Source organism: Neovison vison, chromosome 9 (assembly GCF_020171115.1).
Source record: "Neovison vison isolate M4711 chromosome 9, ASM_NN_V1, whole genome shotgun sequence".
In the NCBI taxonomy this organism is placed as follows: Eukaryota; Metazoa; Chordata; class Mammalia; order Carnivora; family Mustelidae; genus Neogale; species Neogale vison.
This window is the reverse complement of record NC_058099.1, coordinates 11,008,023-11,027,752: the sequence shown is the minus strand read 5'-3', so window position 1 is coordinate 11,027,752 and position 19,730 is coordinate 11,008,023. Positions and strand designations below refer to the sequence as shown.

Genomic DNA, 19,730 nt, shown 5'->3' with positions numbered 1-19,730 from the left:
CACATAGCTTCAGGAGGGACAGACACGGAGTGGTGAGGGAGGAAGGGGACACCTGCCTAGGGAGCCAGATCAGCCAGAACAATGGGGTGACAGATGTCACAGACTGCCCTCACATCCAGTAAAACTTTTTAAACATTCAGGGGGAGCCTGGCGGCTCAGTGGGTTAAGCATCTGACTCTTGGTCTCAGGGTCTTGAGACCAAGCCCTCACTGGGCTCCATGCTGACTATGGAGTCTGCTTGAGATTCTCTCTCTCTGTCCCCACCCTCGGCCCTCCCTACACCCTGCACTTGTGCAGTCTCTCTCTCAAATAAAATCTTTTTTATTTTTTAAGATTGTATTTATTTGACAGAGAGCAGTCACAAGCAGGCAGAGAGGCAGGCAGAGAAGGGCGGGGGGTGGGGAAGCAGGCTCCCTGCTGAGCAGAGAGCCGGATGCGGAACTCAATCCCAGGACCCTGATATCATGACCTAAGCCAAAGACACAGGCTTAACCCACTGAGCCACCCAGGCACCCAAAAGAAATAAAATCTTTAAAAAAAAAAAAAAAAGGCAACTTTTAAAACATTCAGATCCCACAACATGGGGAAAACAGCCCCTGGTAATCAAGAGCTGGCCCCAGGGTATCCACCTGAGAATTCTGATGAAGGTAGCAACAAGGGCTTGACCTAGAGAATTAGAGAATTCCAGTAACCCAAAATATGAAAAAGATCCCCTACACCTCTTTTGATGCCTTATCCCGTCAATGAGGAACTCAAGGTCCACAGGGTTAAAGGTTTTAATTAAGATCACTCAGGTCACTGACAAAACTACAGCCAGGACTGAAGCTTCATAATCACAAGATTTTCCACCTAGCATACCACATATCATATAGCATGTATGTTTAAAGAAACACTTATTACTACAGACCAGGATCTATGCTAGGCTCTCTCCATCCCTGTCCTTGAGGGATACAGCCCAGTGGCCAAGAGAGGAAAACAGGTGTGCTATGACGAAGCTCTGCAAAGCGTACAAGATGCTTGGGGCAAAGAAGAAAACCTTGACTAAGCCTTGGGGAAGGGGGTCAAGGGGAGGATTTCTCTGGAAATAAATCCAAGGTGAGTTCTGAAGGATGAATGTAGGCCAGCTTGGTAAAGAGGAGAGAGGTGGTGTTGAAGGTTCAGGGTAACAGGATGGGCAAAGAGGCACGCACAGCAGTGCTGGGGGGTAAAACATGAGGCAGGGAGCCCAGAATGGGGGCAGATGAGGCAAGGTAGGGGCCATTCCAAGCCAAGCACCTGCCATCTAGGAGATGCTTGTGATGGGATGACAACCAGGAAGAAGGGAGCCTGGGGACGTTTGGGACCCATACCTTATGGAATCCCAGAGAAAGGAAGAAATTGAACTCCCTGGCCTGTCTTGAGTCCAGAGGTTTCAGAGTATTCAGAGGGAGGGCTGAGGAAGGTGCAGACAACAAAAGACAATCTTGTTCCGCTAACTCTGCCTCCCTGCTAATAATGAAATGGTTTCTTGGTGATCACTAATTTTCTGCCCCCACTTACCACGCTGAGATGAACAGACACTCCTGGGTCGGGAATGGGAAGTTTGTGCAGAGTTTCAAGAAGCTCATTCCACTGATTCTCCTGAAAGAAATAAAAGGCCTAAGTAACAAAAGCAAGGCTGAGTGAGCCCTTCCGTGAGAGGCCTGCAGGGAGGTCTGGGCACACGGTAAGCCGGAGGCCCCCATGACTGAGGGGGCTGGGGAGGTGCTGGCCCCCGTACAGAAATAGGCTTGATATTCAAGCAGGGTTGGACAAAAGACACTGCTTATGGCTCAATATAAAAGCCAACTAGATCCTCCCACACCAAGTCTGACATTTTCTACGGAGTGAGACACCTACCATGACCGCCTTTTATGGCTCATATACCATAAGCTCTCAGCAAACCCATCCTCTCAACTCCATAGCAACAACTTTTAAATGCAAGCAGTCCTAGCTCACGGGGCGGGGGCGGTTGGGAGAAATAAGGATGACACTATAGATCTTGTCTTCATCATCATTACCCTCAATTAATTTTATTGAGTGTTCACTGGATACACACAGCAGCATCCAATTATGGAAAGTTAAAATGAACTACACGCAACAGTATGCAATACAGTATGGTGGCTGTGCATTTTAATTAGTGAAACTGAGCCACAGAATGAAATACAAAGCAGTACAAATTATTCGATTGAAAACAGATTCACTTTTAAAATGCTCAAAAGAACGCTGCTTACAGAATTATGCAAAAGCCATTTCTCCCACCCTGCGGAATTGGCTGTGCTAACAGAACAGCATCGCGCTTCCATGGGTTTCCATTTGTTATCTGTCTGATCCTCACAACTACCCCACTTCACAGATTGAAAACTGAGGCTCCAAAGGGTGAAACAACTTGGATCAGATCAGCCAGTTAGTAAGTTGCACAGCCAGAAGCTACATGCGGGTTCGCTGTGTTCAAGCCCAGAGTACTCTCCACTGCTCCACAACAGTCCCGGGTAGTGGATTTAAAAGAAAGGCAAAAAGAGGATGAGCCCAGATTAAAAACCTGCTTCAGTCTGAACTCTCATCATTCGATCTTCTCACAGGGAAATGAACATGTGTGCATGTGCACACGTTTAATTTTGCTACACAATTACAGGACAGCTATTCTGTATTTCCCGAACTACTTAAAAGTGAGTTGCTGACATTACGTTCCATCATCCATAAATACAAAGGACAATCTCCAGTACAACCCACAACTAATCATCAAAAAATCTGGAAATTAACATTGACAGAACATTACCATCAAATCCTCAGATCCCTTCAAGTTTTATCCACTGTGCCCATAATGTCCTTGGAGAGCAAAACCATCCAGGCTCAGAAGCGCATGTTGCCTTTAGTTACGATTCTCTGGTCTTCATCAGTCTGGAAAAGGTCCCGAGTCTTTCCCAGATTTGTAGGCACTTGACAGTGAGACCAGCCATTTTGTTGAATAATTCCCAATTGTCTGATGTTTTCTATTGATTCAGACTTCAATTCTTTCCATTACTCGTGATGTTCACTTTGATCATTTGATTAATTCTTCTGAAGTCTCTACTGGGAAGGTACTCATTCTCCCTTTGTGTTTAGCAAGCATTTTGTGGAGTGATACTTTATGTAAACATCCCCTTCCTCATCAAAACTTTTAACTTATTTATTTATTTATATTGGTAAGCACATGTGGTTTCCTGTTTTATTCAATGATTATAAATCTTTGCTATCATTATTTGTTTTAATGCTCAAATTGTCCCAGATTGGACCAGTGGGAACCCCTTATCCATTTCAAGCTCACTTCTGTGTCTTTCTGACATGTCCCCGACATGCTTTGAGCACTTCTTCTGAGCATTTTTTGGCACAAAAAGATATTGCAGGCTCAGTTTATACTTTCCCTGCAATGGCCCTAGAATTAGACATTTCTTCAGAGAGCCCCGGCTCCTTTTAATGGAGAATGTTATTTAGAAACCACAATGTGCGTACTAGGTGCATTCATTGCTATGTGGGTATGGCTAACCCCAGACTCTTAGTGGTTAGAACCAGAAAACATACTATGCACACAGAGACCCACAATATATGCATTTTTATTGATTTCTGTATCACATATTTGGAAAGTCACCAGGTCATACTGATGGCTCTAATTCCAATCCAAATAGGATTCCTTCTAGTTTCCTACCTTTTCATATTTGTAATTAAATTCTATAGAAATGACAATCAATCCCATTTTCTTAATATATTTACTTATTTGTATGTAACCAATCTTTTATTGGTTACATACCAATAGGGTCCCTATCCTCTAAGGGGCCCTCCTTGCCCTGCCTGAGAACAGATATCCAATGCCAGGCTGCTACAGTCCACTCCTCCCCAACAAGAATGCCCTTTCTACCCTAGGCTCCAACACCCCAGTACTGGACCCACTGCTTCCTCCTCTCCCTTGTGGATCCTTCTAGATCCTCCTAGGGTTCAGATATCTGCTGCCAAGCCACTGCCACTACTACTACTGCACACACATGAACAACCACTTTGTCCCCTTGGGCTCTGACACCCTCAGCCGAGCTGCTCTCCAGCTCGGATGCCCTCTTCAACCCCTGCCAACTCTTTCACAGGGATGCCCTCAATCCCCGATCCAGGGTCTGATAACCGTGGTAGATCAATGACCCAAACAGACACCCCCATCATGTGTCTTAGTCTCCAACACCCCACTCTGAGCTGTCATGGTCACTATCCACCCCCAAGCCCCCCAGTTGAAGCCTACCATGCCCAAAGACTTTTGGACTTGGGGAGGGGATTCTGTTTAATAAAAGCTCTTATATAAACAACAGAAAAATAAAAACAGAGCTTTTATTGTTCTAATCTGATGACCCACACCTTGCCAACAAGTAAGCCAACTGTAGACAGATTTCCTATCATTAGTGTCATAATTCCTTTAACCAGAAAAAAACTTAATAGAAAGAGTACTGGGGACGGTGGAAACAGACTCCACTAAAACACATCACTGATTACAACTCAATACTTCAAGAGGCAGGGTCCTTCCTGGGGCAATGGCCCAGAGGACTGGTACACCAATTTTCCAGAGCAATAATCCTATCTCCCCTATGCACTGGTTGTACAAACCCAACCTTTTCTATACCACAAGACGTGTTTAAAAGTCTAATGTGTTTTGATTGGAGCATTAATATGGAAGAAAAAAATATGTGAGCCAATCTCCAATTCTAAGACTGTTAAGAGCCTACATGTGATACAATTCTATTTACTAAAGATATCTTTCAAATTTGAGTGAAAACCTGAATGTTTGACTAAAGTGAATTGTGAACATCAATCGATGAACAGACCCAAGGTAGCCTCTGAATTCATTCATCAAAGAATAAATCAGTTCAAAGAATAAATCACCTCCTTCATGACACAATTCCCTTATATCTAAGCCTCCTTTCAGAGTGAGTGTAGTGACCTAGGGAGCCATTTCTATTAGTTATTCCTTCCATTTACTGTGGCCTCTGGAATACACTGCTAGTGAGTAAATCTTACTTGAAGGAAAGATGTCTCCATTATACACACATTTTCCACTTTTTCTCCAAAGCAGCATTTCCTCAAGTATGTTCTAGGAAACATTAGTATCTCAGAATATTAATATTTGTTGTGGAATAAAAAGGGCTCGGGACCAAATAAGACGGTAAACTCTAAGGAACACACATTTCTCCACAGCGGGACCTTCTCAGCGCCACCAGGAAAAGAATCTTAAGGAGACAAAAACGAAATACAGCTTTCCCTCTCTCCAAACCCAAGGTTACTGAACTATACCCCCCCTTTTTTAATGGACCTAATGTTCTGTAGAAAGTATGAGGACAAAAAAACCTCTGTAACATTTAATAATAATGTATCATCAATTAAAGATCTTAGGCCATTTACAAAAAGGAAAATTCAATAAGTTAGATATAGGGACAAATATTCAACTCATTAGCAATCAAAGAAATGTAATTAAAACAATGAGACTATTCACTTGTCAAATAAACCACAGATTCAGCAAATGATCCTGGTGAGAGCATGGTTAGCCAAGCGCTCCCGTACACTCCTAGGGAAGGGCGTCTTTTAAGAAAACAGTACAATTCTTTTGGAAAACAGTTTGGCAAATTCTTTTAAATGTTTATGTCCGCTGCCCTAAAAAATGGCCCCTCTGAGATTTTCCTTTTAAGGAAATAATCCAAAATGAAGAAAATACTTTATGTTCAATGATGCTAATAGCTACATTTAAACAGTGCTCCCTCCCCCCCAAAAATCCCAAATAGTTAAAAAAAAAAAAACAAAAAAAAACCCTACCAGCTGTTCCTGGGTGGCACAGTCGGTTAAGTGCCTGACTCTTGATTTCAGCTTGGGTCATGGTCTCTGGGCTGTGAGACTAAGCCTTGCATCCGGGTTGGGCTCCACACTTGGTGGGGAGTCTGCTTCTCTCCCTTTCTCTCTCCCTCTGCCCCTCCCCACTCTGTGCATGCATCCGTGTGCACGTGCTCTCTCACATAAATAAATACACCTTTAAAAAAAAAAACCCTCCAACAACAGGGAAATGTTTCTAAGGTCCGTAATAAAATGCTATGCACCCATGAAAAATGTTCACAGTCTTTTTACTAGCCTGGGGGAAATGCTTCTGTTACCATAGCACGTGAAAAATCTGAGCTATGAAAGTCTAAATACAGCTCAAGTAGACTTCTGACATCCATGGGAGACACTTCAACATATCATTTCTTCCGAAAGTACAGTAAAGTAGAGCTAACTTTTTAAGTAATTATCCAGACCCTTAAAAAAACTACCGGAAGTGCACAATAAAGCCTTACTGGAAGGGGAACTTGGCACAGGTGGCCAGGTCTCTTGCCAGTTAAGTGTTTTACACACAAATCGATCTTTGCGGCATGACGTGAGCAGTTCAAATTTGTGCCTCAGCAAAATCACAATTTAATAAATGTCACGAACTTCCAGGCCTGCTTGGGAGTATCAGCTATCAGCTATCAGAAGATTAACTCTGAATGCTAAGGGTCTATTTATTATTCCTTTAACTCAAAAATTAAAGGAAGAAAACACACCAAAATACTAGTGATTGTTATTTTCAGGTAGGAAGGGGGGAACACATCAGGAGTGATTTTTCTCTTCTTTTCTATTTCCAATTAGCAATAATCGCGCCTCGGATAAACCTCATTGGCTACGATACTGCCACTGCGACTTTCTCTAATGGGCATGCACTACTTTTTTGGTAAACCTTCTGGTGAAATATAAGGCACGTATTATTTTAATAAACAAAGTTGAAGTTACTTGCTAAAAAGAAAAATACAAGGTAAATACCTGGCCTTTTGTTGTATAATCCGCCAAGATGTTAAGCAGCTTATAAAATACTTCGAACCAGGGAAGATAGCTGGGGAAAGAGGAGAAACATGACATGTTAGTATGCAGGTCAAAAACTTTAACCGGGAGCTGATTCAAGACTGGTACATTTCAGTTTTTCCTCTACATCCTGAAGAGTCTTCCTGTTATAGGCTGCTGAAAACACAGACTGGTAGAATGCTAATTATTTCTGGGATTTTAAAAAATTGCCTGTGTAAGGTGGAGGATTGAATGTCCATTATAAATTATTCCCATGCCTCAGAGCTAGAACAGGTTCATAGAGAAGAAATTCAAAGCAGACTCTGCAATCAGGAACCATCTCTGCATAGCCCTCCAGGCCTCTCCCACCACACCCACCCTTTCCAGGAAGCTTCTGTGCAAGTTCCGCATGATTGGACACACACAGCCACACACTCATACATACAACACTTCCCCTGCTGCTGCCTGCAAGGTGTCCCAAAGGCCCCAGGAGCCTGAAACCAATCATACTGTGGCATCAAACTTCCTATCCATACCCCACCCCCTCTAGACTGACTGCGGGACAAGCTCTCTCTGTCCCCACTGCCCCCTACTGGGTCCTGACCATGGTGCCCCTTCAGTCTGAGGACAGTCTGGTCCTGATCTCACTCTACCCTCCATGGGGCTTCAAGAATATTCTTTCTGAAATGCACATCAGAGTGGCCCACGGATCCAGTTCCTGCGGTGGTGCCATCACCAGTGGACTCTGAAGACGGCGGTGGAGGCTCTTCGTTGTCAATCCCTGACTGGCTACCCGCTCTACTTCCCCACGTGCACTCTCCTCTCACGGCAGCCTCCTTCCGAGAATGGCCAGGCATCCTCAAGCCTGCCCGAGCTTTCATACACTTGGCCCTTTTCTCCCTCTGACCTTCATGGTCCAGGCGAGCTGATTTCCACGCATCCTCCGCACGCTCCCCATCCCCGCCCCTCATGCCCTAATTCCCTCTTCTCTGTGCTGCCCGGGTCACATGCATACTCGCGTTATAACATTCCACACACCACGTGGCACTCAATGGTGTGTCTGTTCTGCTAACAGACTGTGCACCGAGAAGGAAGGATCTTATCTTTCTTCACTCTGTCTTCCCGGGGCCAAGCAAGGAGCCCAGCACACCACTGGTGCTCAGCGTTGACTGAGCAAACACAACTCAACAAAGGCTGAGAGCAAAGGCATGTTAAGGTTACAGAATTGTTGCTGAACTATCTCCCACCCCCAACCCCCTCCGCCCAGAAGTTCTGTCACATAATTTAAATGGCTTTATTCTCCAGTAAGAGACTTTTCCAAAGTGACAAGTGGTCAGGCGAGGAGGCTGTCGCACCAAGCCCCTGCTGTCCCGCTGGCATCTGCCCTGCTGCACTCACAGGGTCCGCTCTGGGAGAGCTGGACGGGCAGCGGAGCGCTGATCCCACCGGGCGGGGGGAGCTCAGCACCCGGCCCTGACTCCCAGCTGTACTGCCGAGGGTAACAGATGAAGTGAGAGGCAATCCAGAGGACAGATAAAGTGCACAGTTCTCCATCAGGAACGTCCGTCTGAAGCCAGCACATGCTACTGTAAAATTTAAGTAGCTTATCAAAATATACTGATAAGCAACTTAACTTTTCACTTCTATGACAGTATTATCACTTATGTTAATGTTTCAATCAGCCCTGGCAGCTGCATATCGACTATTACACAGCAAATGCCTGCTGCCACTTTCCACAGCATTTACTTTGGCAGAGCAATGTAAACATTCAAGAGGGATTAGGGAGGAGATAAGTTTCTCCCTTCCTATTCTGCTAAATAAACCTCGGCTGAGTTAAAAGCCATTATAGTGGGAACAATAAATCCCCTCAGACGAAAACTCTTGCCCAGATTAGAGGACTCTTAGTAAACAAATTCAACCAAGGATTACAAATCCCTCCTCCCTCCCAATACCCGAAAGAGAAAATACCACTAGTTAAATCCAGGGACTCAAAGTCAGGAAGGGGGTGGGGGGGCAGAGGCAGGGAAGGGGAGCGGGTGGAAGATGAGAAAATATTTTCTTGCAAGGAAATCCCGGCCTGAAGGAAATGAGAGAAAAGCTGAAGTCATTTCAGGAATCCTAGATGAGGAGCTGTGGGGCAGGCCGGATTCTCTGGTAATTCGGGACTGTGGGATACATGGACGTCGTTTCTGCCACAAGGTCAAACTGGCCCACCAGCTCGGGCCCTAAGCCCAAGTCTCCCATGTCCTCCGCAGCCAGGGGGCCGGAGGGAAGGTGGCCTGGTAGGACCACCCGGCTCACAGCAGGGCACCCAGCTTCTCACCCGTGGCCTCACCCTCACCAAATCGATTCTTTTTGGCTCCACGAAGCAGAACCCTCAGCCACGGGAGGTTTCGCAGTTACCCTGGAGATCAGCTATTCCTTTCTCCCTGTGGCCTGACCGGACGCAACTGTTCCCCACATGTTGTCCCCTGTGCACTGACAGATGAATATCCAGGGATGGCAGTGTTAAGGTCTTGAAACCAAAACCCAGCTGTCTTCTTCTTCAAAGGATCCCTCTTTTTCCCTGTTGGGAGGCCAGGGTTCACAGCTGAACCTTATCCAGTGGCGTTTCCTGTGCCGCTTCATTAGTGCTGGCACAAGGGCTCTGCCCGCCTGCGGGGCTGCAGGTGAGGCCGGGGAGCCTTCCACTCCATTCTGCGTGTGTCTGTCATCATGCAGCAAACACTACTTCCTGGGCCAGAGACAGGAAACAAACACTCCATTACCCTGCTTGTCCCTGGACATCTACAGGGGTCGCAAACGCCTCTGGGCCTGCTCTACTTGCCTCCTCCGTGCGAGCACCACCGTGCAGTGGGCTCAGTCCAAGGCTCGGGCCCCAAGGACAAACAACAGAGGGTCCCTGCCTTCAGGAAGGCCACGGTCCTGGTGGGGAAAAGAGACATGGACAGTGAAATAGTTTGTGTGAGGGGGAGCTGGAACTCTTTTCCAAGGATCTGGTTTAGCTCAGGATTTGGATCAAGTTGTAAAATTACCATGGCCAATCAGCAGAGCCTTCCTTGATGGGGGGGGGGGAGCCAAGGTGGGACAAGCCTGCTTCCCAGGCACTGGCCACGATCCACGCTTCTCTCACCAAAGTGTGTCTCGGATAACTCTGTCCCAGGCTCTGCCATCAGTCCCTGGCCTAAGAGTCAAATGGAGAACGCTTTTGTTTTGTATGAGGCAATACAGAGTCTTAAACTTGAGAAGAACTCAGGCAGCATCCGTGGATTCCTACACACATGGCCACACTGCTACGGGCTGTCACAGGCCCTTGTAAGATGTGCAGGGCAGGCTCAAGACATAATACTTAGAGTCAAACGGCCCATGGAAAAAATCACCTGTAAAAGGCCCTTCGGTTGCCCCCCACATAGAGCAGATGTGGTTTTAGAGACACAGAGTAGCTGGCCTGAGTTTGCGGGGGCCCATACTGAATGAAAACTGTCTATGCTCCAATCTGTCAGCTTACTGAGCTGCTTACCCTCCAGCTGAACTCAGGAACTGAGTCCGACTGAGGACAGATGACTTACATTTCTAATCTCGCTCCACTGAATGGACTGTCAGGGTAATCATTCCCACTGTTTTGTGTATACACGCATGTGTGTAAGTGACCTTGTACGAGTGTACATGTGATAGGGTCCCACTCCAGTGTCGTCAGTACTTAGATAGAAAACCATTACAAAGTTTAAAAAGCTCTCCCACATCTCTTGCTAATAGTTGAGTTCAAAGCCATCAGATGAGCCCAAGCAAGACAGGGGTGTGTGTGTGAGGGGGAGCAATGGAGGCAGACCCTGACCAAGCTGAGGAAAGTGTCCCTTGACAGAACACCAGCTGCGAGCAGATGTCAGAGTTCAAGCACAGGGAGGAGGAAATCCTCCTGAAGGGGCCACCAGGCCTCAGAGTTTTGGCGTCTGAGTGGGGTGAGACGGGTTTCCTGGTGAGGAAAAGTCAGGGCTCCAGCAAGATCAGGAGAGTAAAAACACAGAAGGTGGCCTGGCTTGGAGGGTCAGAACTCAAGAAGGGGGGGAAGTGGTGTCTAAGTAGGGGCAAGGCCTGATGCTGGGTAAGAAAGCATCTATGTCTAGAGGAAGAGGTTGACTAGACTGGTGTCAAAAAAACCCAGAGCATCTGGAAGGCAGTTCCATGTGGGATGTCAGAGCCTAAGTAGGTAAAGGGCTTCCACGAAGGGTGGCGAGGCAGAGCCCAAGCAGTTGAGAAGGTAGGAAGAGAAGGCAGTGCCTAAGAGGTCAAGTCCAAGTGCGGGGAGTAGGCTGGCCACAGAGGAAAGGCGCTACAGCAGCAAGAGTCTGATCGAGACTGATCAAGCATGTAAACATATAATGGAATTACTACTATCAGAGAAGAGAGTTACAAATATGGACCAGGAGAGAACAGGAATGAACCTATGGTGTCGTATTGGAATTAGAGATAACTGTGTGAAATCATGGAGACAAATGAAAGAACTAGAAATGCAAATGTATGTATGTGCATACTGATGTGTATATGTACATTATACATGCATAGATACTCTGGCTTTAACCACTGAGAGACCCTGGAGGAAGAGACACCCCAATTATAATGAGCATACTTAAGTGTCCAGATCTTGGTTTCTAAGTACCAGAGCTCCTTGAAGAAAAGTCTGATTCCAGAGCTGGGGCTGGGAAATATCTTGTTGTGCTAGAAAAAAGGCAGGTTCAACACCTAAGATTAGGACAGGTCAACAGGACAGAAAAGCCAGTGTGGAGGGTCTCCTGCTGACAAAAATCTGTGACAATCTGAGCATAAACCAAATAATGATAGAAAGAGAATATGTAAAAATAAATAAAATAGGAAATCACAATTCTGTGCTAATGTAAATAAATGAATCGTTAAGTCTGACGAGGATAAAATGAGGATACTGAGAATACGCTTTTTAATTATAAAGGGAAAAAGAAAGGAGAAGCCTGGGAGACACAACCTTAAGTAATGCAACAAGCTGAAAGTGTGCCAACTGACAGGATACGGTGAAACAATACAGAATACTTCCATCATATTCCGGCCACAGACCCAGAACCCAATCCTGAGGATACGAGACTTTCTACAAATTAATAGCCAATGTCAAGTTCATAGAAGTGTAGGAAATGTTGAGAATCTATTCCAGAATAAGACAATAAGAGAGACAGGACAACTAATCCAACATGTGATTCTACACTACAGCTTGCCCCCCTATATATAGGAGGTCCAAGTACTACATGAAGTATTATGTCAAAAGCAACTTTCTGATTTTGATGATTGCATGTAGTTATGTAAAACAATCTTCCTTCCTTCCTCTCCCCTCCTCCCTCTCTCTCTCCCTTCTTACTTTAAGTAGGATCCATGCCCAGTGTGGGGGCTTCAACACACTATGCTAAGAGTCAGAGTCATGTGCTCTACAGAGCTAGGCAGGTGCCCCAAAAATATTTCCTTTAAAAAAAAATACACACTAAAGTATTTGGGGGTTACTGGGTATTACTTGGCAACATCTCCCAAATGGGCATTTGTATTATACCCACAACTTTTCTATGTATCTATCTTTAAAGATTTTATTTATTTGAGAGAGAGAGAGAGCATGAGCAGGGGGAAGGGCAGAGGGAGAAGGAGAAGCAGATTCCCCACTGGACAGGAAGACTGACAGGGGGCTCGATCCCAGGACCCTGGGATAATGACCTGAGCTGAAGGCAGACGCTTAACCAACTGAGCCACTCAGGTGTCCCTTTTATATGTTTGTTTTTGTTTCAAAACTGAAATAAAATGGGAGAGAAGAGGATCTAAAGGGTCTTTCATTTCATCAAAAACACCATAAGTAGAGCAACTTGAGTAAACAGAATAAGAATATGAGCTGGGAAAAGAAAATTTTGAATTTTAAGCCATGGCTCTAGGGAGGGGCATGCAACAGAGAGAAGGGCGGGTTGCAACGGTGGGAGTCAATAGTCCATGCACAGAGAAGGCCGAGCATCAGCTAAGTCCTCAAAGAGGTTGTTCTCAGTGTATGGGAGGAAGGCTGGAAGGGGTGGGGATAAAGTACATTAAGGACAGAAAAGAAATCTCGCGAGTACTGACTAGCAGGCTTGGCCTGCTGGGCCTGATCGGAGAACTGTGTGCAGCTGGAATAGCCAGAGAGAAGCGTACATGGGCTGTAGGACAGAAGGCCAGGTAGGGGTTGAAAAAGCCAGACCCCAGGGGCCTGTCATATGCCAAACTGATGGGCCTCCCCTTTTATTCTGTCATCACTGGGGGACTGAAGGGCTGGTTAAAGAGATGTTCTATTCTGAGGACCAGTATTTAGAACTAGGTATAAAGTGATCATTTCCCCCTCGGCACAGTCCAGCAGATCTCAGCCTGGACAGAACATGTCCACTTTGTGTTACCCTAAAGAGAAAAATCTTAGATAATCTAGTTCTATCCATAATATTTAAAGAGATCAAGGTAAGTTCTGGTTCTACTAGAAATAATAAAAAGAAAAGTACTTTATAACAACATTTTAACATGGAAACACTCAGACACCATTGTATTAGAGATATAACGAAATAGTTTCTCCCTGGGTACCGTAGAGCTGCTTTTAACTTAGGTCTGGAATGAGTTTAAAGCTAAGGAGAGTGACACAGAATAAGGTCTTTCAATTTTTCTTAGCGATTTCCGCTGCCTGAGGAGCTCTTAAAACTCCATCCTGGGTACTCCAAGAGAGGTAATCCTTTCGTCTCTCATCTCCTGTCAGATTTTGCCGAGATTCATCGGATGACAAGGCATCCCTTGGTGAAGGCTACCTGGCATTCAGTATTTCAAGTTTTCAAAAAACAAAAACCCCCCAAAATAAAAAAAAAAAAAAAAAAAAAAGAAAGAAAAGAAAAGAAAGAAAGAAAAGCAGAGCAGCATGGCATATGCTGGAGACAACATGGACTTGTGTCGAAGAACCGTGGGTGAATCTCAGTTCTGGTTCTAGCTGTGTGACACCTCAGGAAAGCAATCTTGCAAAGACTCAGTTTCCTCTTCTGGAAGACGTCCACCACCTCACTAATGTCCCTGAGGTAGGCAGACACACCCAGTCCGGTGCCTGGACTGCTCCTGGACTGCTCTTCCCACCCCTCTCTGCCTAACGTTCTTGCGGATCTCAGCTCTGACAGGCTCCTTCTGGCTCAGAGGTATCTTTAGCAAGCTGTCCAGGAATTCCTCCCACCCTGCAGTCACCAGAGAGAATAGGAAAGAACGAGCCATTACAAGAGGAAACTACTCATGAATGATGTGTCCACTTAAACCAGTAAGTTCCCACCCAGCCCTTCCGGTTTGACCTAGCATCTCTCCCTGCTCCGTCAGTGTCTTGTTGGCCAAACATCTACAAGAAAATGTAAATAAAACTACAACCATGGCAAAGGATTCAGGATTTCACAAAGCCCTTGTTGGAGATGCTGGACACCTGCTCAGGTGTGCGACAAAGTGGCCAACAAATGAGGACTGGCGGCCTCAGACTGAGTAACAAGGGACAAAGAGAAAATTCAAAACAAACAAGAATGGTGGCACAATAGTCACATCAAAAGAAAAATGAATTCAATATCAAAGGATTTGGAGAGGCCTGGGGGAAACTGATGAAGTCCTCAAATATTTTTCAGTTAATTACTCTTTTTATGATTATGCTGAGAAAGTCAAACATAAAGTGTTATTATATCAGAAAAACCACAATCGCTCCCCTAAAAAACATTTCTCATAATTTATTCTATCCCAGAAAGAATGCATTCTTGGAATAAAAGCTAGATTTTGCTGAAATCTGATTTCCAAACTTCAAGTTTCATTTTTTTTCCCAGATTAAAAATCCTAAATAAAGTTTCCCCTCATTTTTACTATAAAATTTTGGCCCCCAGTTAAATAGACACATTTTACTCCCAGAATGTGAGGCCCTTCTGGTCTGAGCCTACATGCAGACTCACCATAGTTTATAATGCATGCTTCTTTTTTTTGGTCTTCTCCAGTAGTGTCAACTCCATGAGAGCAGGGATCATGGCTGGGTGATGACTGTTCGGTCTCTAATATGTGCCTAGCACAAGTTAGACACACAGTAAGTTTCCTTGACAGCTGTAACTCATGCCTGTATTTCCTACTAAGTCCACTGCCACTGGGGTAACAGTCAACCAATCTCATTGGAAGGCAGGGCATTTTGGTAGGCAAATGATCCAGAACCAAAAATGATCCCTGCCAATGGACTGCTGGAGTCTGTGATAAATAATGAGAACTGAGTGAGCAGTCAAAGCAGACCATGAAGGACGCACAAAGTTGAGGCTTCTTGCCCCTTGCCTATCTCTCCAACACAAGTAAACCACCATCTACTTTTCAAGTTCTATCGAAAAATGTCACAAAACCCAGCTGATTATTTTCATTTGTCATCTTAGTTTTTCAAGCACCGGTGAATGTTTAAAATTCTTCAAGAATCCTCTATCAGTGCGCATCAGGCCAAGTTCCCCAGAGGGTTTGCTCCAAAGTTTTCCTTCGTCTCCCGTCTCTACCCTTTCCTCCTGTTCTCCAGAAGATATTCTTGTTTCCAAACTTCCTGATGAGAAAAGCCCTTCCACTTCTAGACCTCTCATGTCTTCCCCTTTCCCTCCTAACTGGAGGTGGGAAGTAGAGAAGACCCTAGAAGTCAACCACCTTGCCCTCTGTAAGACCTATCTTCTCCCCCATTATAGCCAGCCAATGAGCACTCCATCCATAAGCACAACAAAACACCCATGTGTGGTGGTCCACAGTTTTCAAACTACAGCCTTAGCACCAAGGTGCAAGCATTCCTCCTTATAATAGAGGAGCACCCCATCCTCCTGAGCTAACCACATTAAATGTCAATAAGTGCTTTCTGGAACTTAAAACTGAAGTGACGTTTACAGTCCAAACATCACACATTTCTAGATCATTCGTTCTGCAAACGTTGCAGTCAATCATCCATCAAACCACATATTTCTCCACACTTATTAAGACCCATCCAGTATATGCCTGGCATTGTGTGAGGTATGTGGGGAATGAGACCAAGGGCCCAGCATTTGGAGAGCACACAGTCTAACGAGGGAAGCAGACACATGGGCAGACGATGTCAGCATCTGTGTTATGACAGAGGTGCATAAAAGGAACAAAATGACACTTTGTTGATCAACTTTCCACCGAGTGCAGTCAGAAGACCCACCTGGGTCTGGGTATCAGTTTCTATCCCTGGGTGTGAGCCATTTGTATGTATTCTCACGCAACTGTTGTGAAGGTGACCTAGGTGAGTGCACCTACCACCGTGCCTGGGACAGAGTAAACACTGTTTTTCCCTGAGAAGATCACACTCTTGGTGCTAGGAAGATCAAAAGTCAGAGGAACCTAAAATAGGAGAACAAACCAACCCCTTTGGGAGATCAAAGTCAGTCTCACTCTATCTGAGCAGTCTGCTTGGCTCACAGCTGCTGATCTCAACTTGTACATTTATTACGGTAGCCAGTTAAGCTCAAAAATCTCTGATTTATGTCCATAATTAGCATCCCATTGTGAAACCTATTACATCTATGCAGGAAAATGTATTGCATGCACCGAATGAGTAGAAATATTAATTTGCATTAGGAAAAAAACCCCCAAAAGTTCCCATAAAACATCTGTGCTTATATAAATCTACCCAAACACACACTTGGATTTGATTTTGGTAACAAGGCTCTTTTCTCTCTTGATGGGTATTCAATAATTGTTGCTTTTAGAGAGCAGATCTGCCGTCTTCTTTTCTATGACAGCGTTACTGTGATTGAGGGAGATTGCTCAGGAGGAAAGCACAGAGGCACTTTTCTGTTATCACCGGTGAAGTGTTGGTAACAGAAGATCTTTGGAGTAATGACACCTGCACTGACAATTGAGTGTAATTCTCAGATATTTTCCATGGAGCCCGGAGAGGGCGAGCACATAGGCCTTTCATCATTTTCCTAAGAGAGTTTATGATGCTTCCCACTCCTGTATTCACACACCTGCAAGTTTTTCCCCATTCAGAGTATCTTATTCTATGGTTCAAATTATTACTGTAATATAATATAATGGGTTAGTGAGGTTCTAACTAAGGCCCACCTTACACAACCTTCCATAGACTAAAAGAGAAATACATGGTCTCTGCTGAAAAAAAACCACAACAAGGGGAAGAAACAGCTGCACCAGAAATCCTGTCCTACTTTCAGGAGTAAACAACAAAATTAATGAACCCACTGAGACACCAGTTGATGCTATTCTCATCTTAGAGCTAACAAGTGAAAGCTAATGGAGGAAGGGAAAAAAAACATTGACCAAGTTTCCGGTGCTCTGAAATATGAGTCTTTACAACAACTCTAGAAGGTGAGTCATCATCCCATTTTATAGGTGAGAAAACTGAGTCTTGGAGACAGAAAGTGATGTACCTGGGCCAAGCACAGCTCAGACACAAAACTGGTTCCGTACGACTTCTAGCCTCCTCACTCCGTGCAACACGTCACGAGTTGCACAACACGATCAAGGGTAATGATCCATCCTGAAATTAGGATTTAAAATTCTTACCTCGCGGTTCTCACCGTAATGCCCTGAAAAATGAAAGCTTGCCTCCAAAAGTCCGTCAGCTCCAAGTGTTCAGAGCAAGCTGACTTTGGCTGCCTCCCAACCCTTCGGCGTGTTTTCTTACTTTTGCCAGCCCCAGGGACATTAGCCATGTGTCAGCTCTTTCTTGCTTTAGGTATTAGTGCACATGTTAGATTCAGAAACACAGATATTAATGGCTTGATTTAAAATGTTTGATGTTTTTTGGTTTTTAACTTTCCAGCGCTTCCTATCAAGACCCAACGCTTCACCTATTTTTAAGAACTTATCTAGAAAGATCACGGCCTGTGTCATACATTCTTAAACAGACTGTGCTGCCTTTTTAAATTCAAAATATAAAGCTTTGAATGTATGCTTAGGGTGCCAATTAAGGAAATACTAGATTAGACAGGGCATCGGTTTTCCGCGAACAGCACTCATTTAAGTTCATTTCTACCCCAGATCTCTGTTCGAATGCTATATCATTCCATCGCAAATCTCTCTATAAAAGTGTCTGGCTGTCTCTTAAACCCATTTACGCTCTATACTTCAGTGCCTTTCCTTGGCAACTTTTTCCATATGCTTAACTTCTTTCAGGGAAGCAGTTCTGTCTCCATTCACAGAACAGCACACCAATCACCGCAAGCAGGCAGGCAGGCAAAGAAAGGAAGAAGGACAGACAGGCGCACAGAGAGAAAGTAGGATATGAAGGTAGCTGGTCTAATAAAAGTAATGTTTTAAAAGGCCAAGAGGTTTTTTTTTTTTAGACCAAAAGAAAACTAACCTAGCACCTAACCCCAAGCAATCACAGGGCCCTGAACTTGAATTTATAACCCAAACACCCTGTACCATATGCAACTCGAGACACACAACTGGTAGCGCTGGTGGGGATTTATGACTTATGACTTGTTCATATTTAATTTGTAACCAAACACTTCCCCTTCCTCTTAGCTACCTTAGAACTCTTGATTAACTCTTGTTTTCACAGGTCAGAGGTTAAGTAAAGGAAGGGAAGCATTCTGGGGTGAGATTGCCCAGAGCACCACATCCAGGAGTGACCCGTGCAACGAACATTAAAATAAGCGATAAGACCAGAGATTGTTCAAGACAGCTGATGTTCAAAGCCTCCTTGGGGTACAAAGCAGGACCTTACTAAGAGCTGGCCATAAGGACAGACAGGAAACTGCTTTCAAGTTACCTTTTGTGACAGAGCAACTCTCTCCCCAAGAGGCTTCTCCCAAAATGCTCCTGGAAATGAGACTGAAGTTTCCAAGGGAAGGAAACACAGGAATTTGTCCAAGTCCGGCAGCCCTTCCCCTGCTTCCTTCTGCCACAGGCATCTGTCTTCCCCACCAGATTCTCGGACCCTGGAGAAAAACTCTACTGCTATGTCATTCTGTAGCACACCTGGTCCAGGGTGAAGGGAGCAGAGTTCTCTGCACGACATCGATCACACAGAGACACAGCCACCCTGCTGAACAGGACAGTATAATCCGTCCTACAGCAAGACCCATCTAGAGCCAAGTACCTTTACCACTGTGCTACTCGTCACGCACTGAACATGAAAATAGTAACAGGAGAGACCACCATTCATTGTGGAATTACCACATGTCCAGAACTCTCCATGCCCTGGCTTATTCACCCCCTCATCGTAATTCTATTAAATAGGTATCATCACAGCCCCAGATAACAAATGAGGAAACTGAAGCACAGACAGGGTAAGTAACTTGCTCAGAGTCACACAGCTACATGGTAGAGCAGGGTTAACTTCAGGTCTGTGCAACCTGCTACACAGACAGACTCTTCTCTGAAAAAACTCTCCCAGGCCAGAGGATCAATGCAGGGCCCATTACACAGCACATACACTTGACATCTGATTCAGTGTTTTCAAATGGTCAAAACAGAACAACCATTACACTCATTTGTTTTGTAGCTAGCATTCATGCACTCAATGCCTCACGTAAGCCAAGCACTGGATGGAGGTAAATAAGGCACACCCTCCACAAAAGTAGGTCCCTCGTTTCGACTGGTAGGTGAAAGCATTACGGCATTAGGAATGATCTAAAAACACAACTTGAAAAATATGAGCAGTAGCAGCTGGGCCCCAGGAGAGGAGGTGAGTCTGCAGTCCCTCTGTACCATAACCACAGAACACCACCATGGGAGGAAACCGTTCCCTCAAGCGGGCCCTTCCACAGGAAGGGCGGGCCGGGTCCTGAGCAATGAGGAGCTGGGGAGCCACCAACAGGGAGATCAGTTGA

General features: G+C 45.0%; 1 protein-coding gene and 1 pseudogene across 11 annotated transcripts in view; both read right to left on the bottom strand.

Moving 5' to 3' along the window:
* The window catches only part of DENND1A (DENN domain containing 1A), a 495,826-nt gene that overhangs the window by 256,420 nt on the left and 219,676 nt on the right, over positions 1–19,730 (bottom strand). For 10 of the 11 annotated variants that reach the window (XR_006386371.1, XM_044264938.1, XM_044264939.1 and 7 more), the window contains 2 exons: positions 6,856–6,925; positions 1,540–1,620 (listed from right to left, as the gene is read on the bottom strand). Coding sequence is in view for 10 of the 11 variants with exons in the window: in XM_044264938.1 (XP_044120873.1) it covers positions 1,540–1,620; positions 6,856–6,925 (151 nt within the window). In the remaining variant the exon portion in view is untranslated. Of the gene's footprint in view, positions 1–1,539; positions 1,621–6,855; positions 6,926–14,849; positions 14,908–19,730 lie in introns of those variants that run through there. The other variant, XM_044264944.1, reaches the window with a different exon arrangement.
* LOC122917845 lies at positions 6,561–6,741 on the bottom strand (annotated as a pseudogene).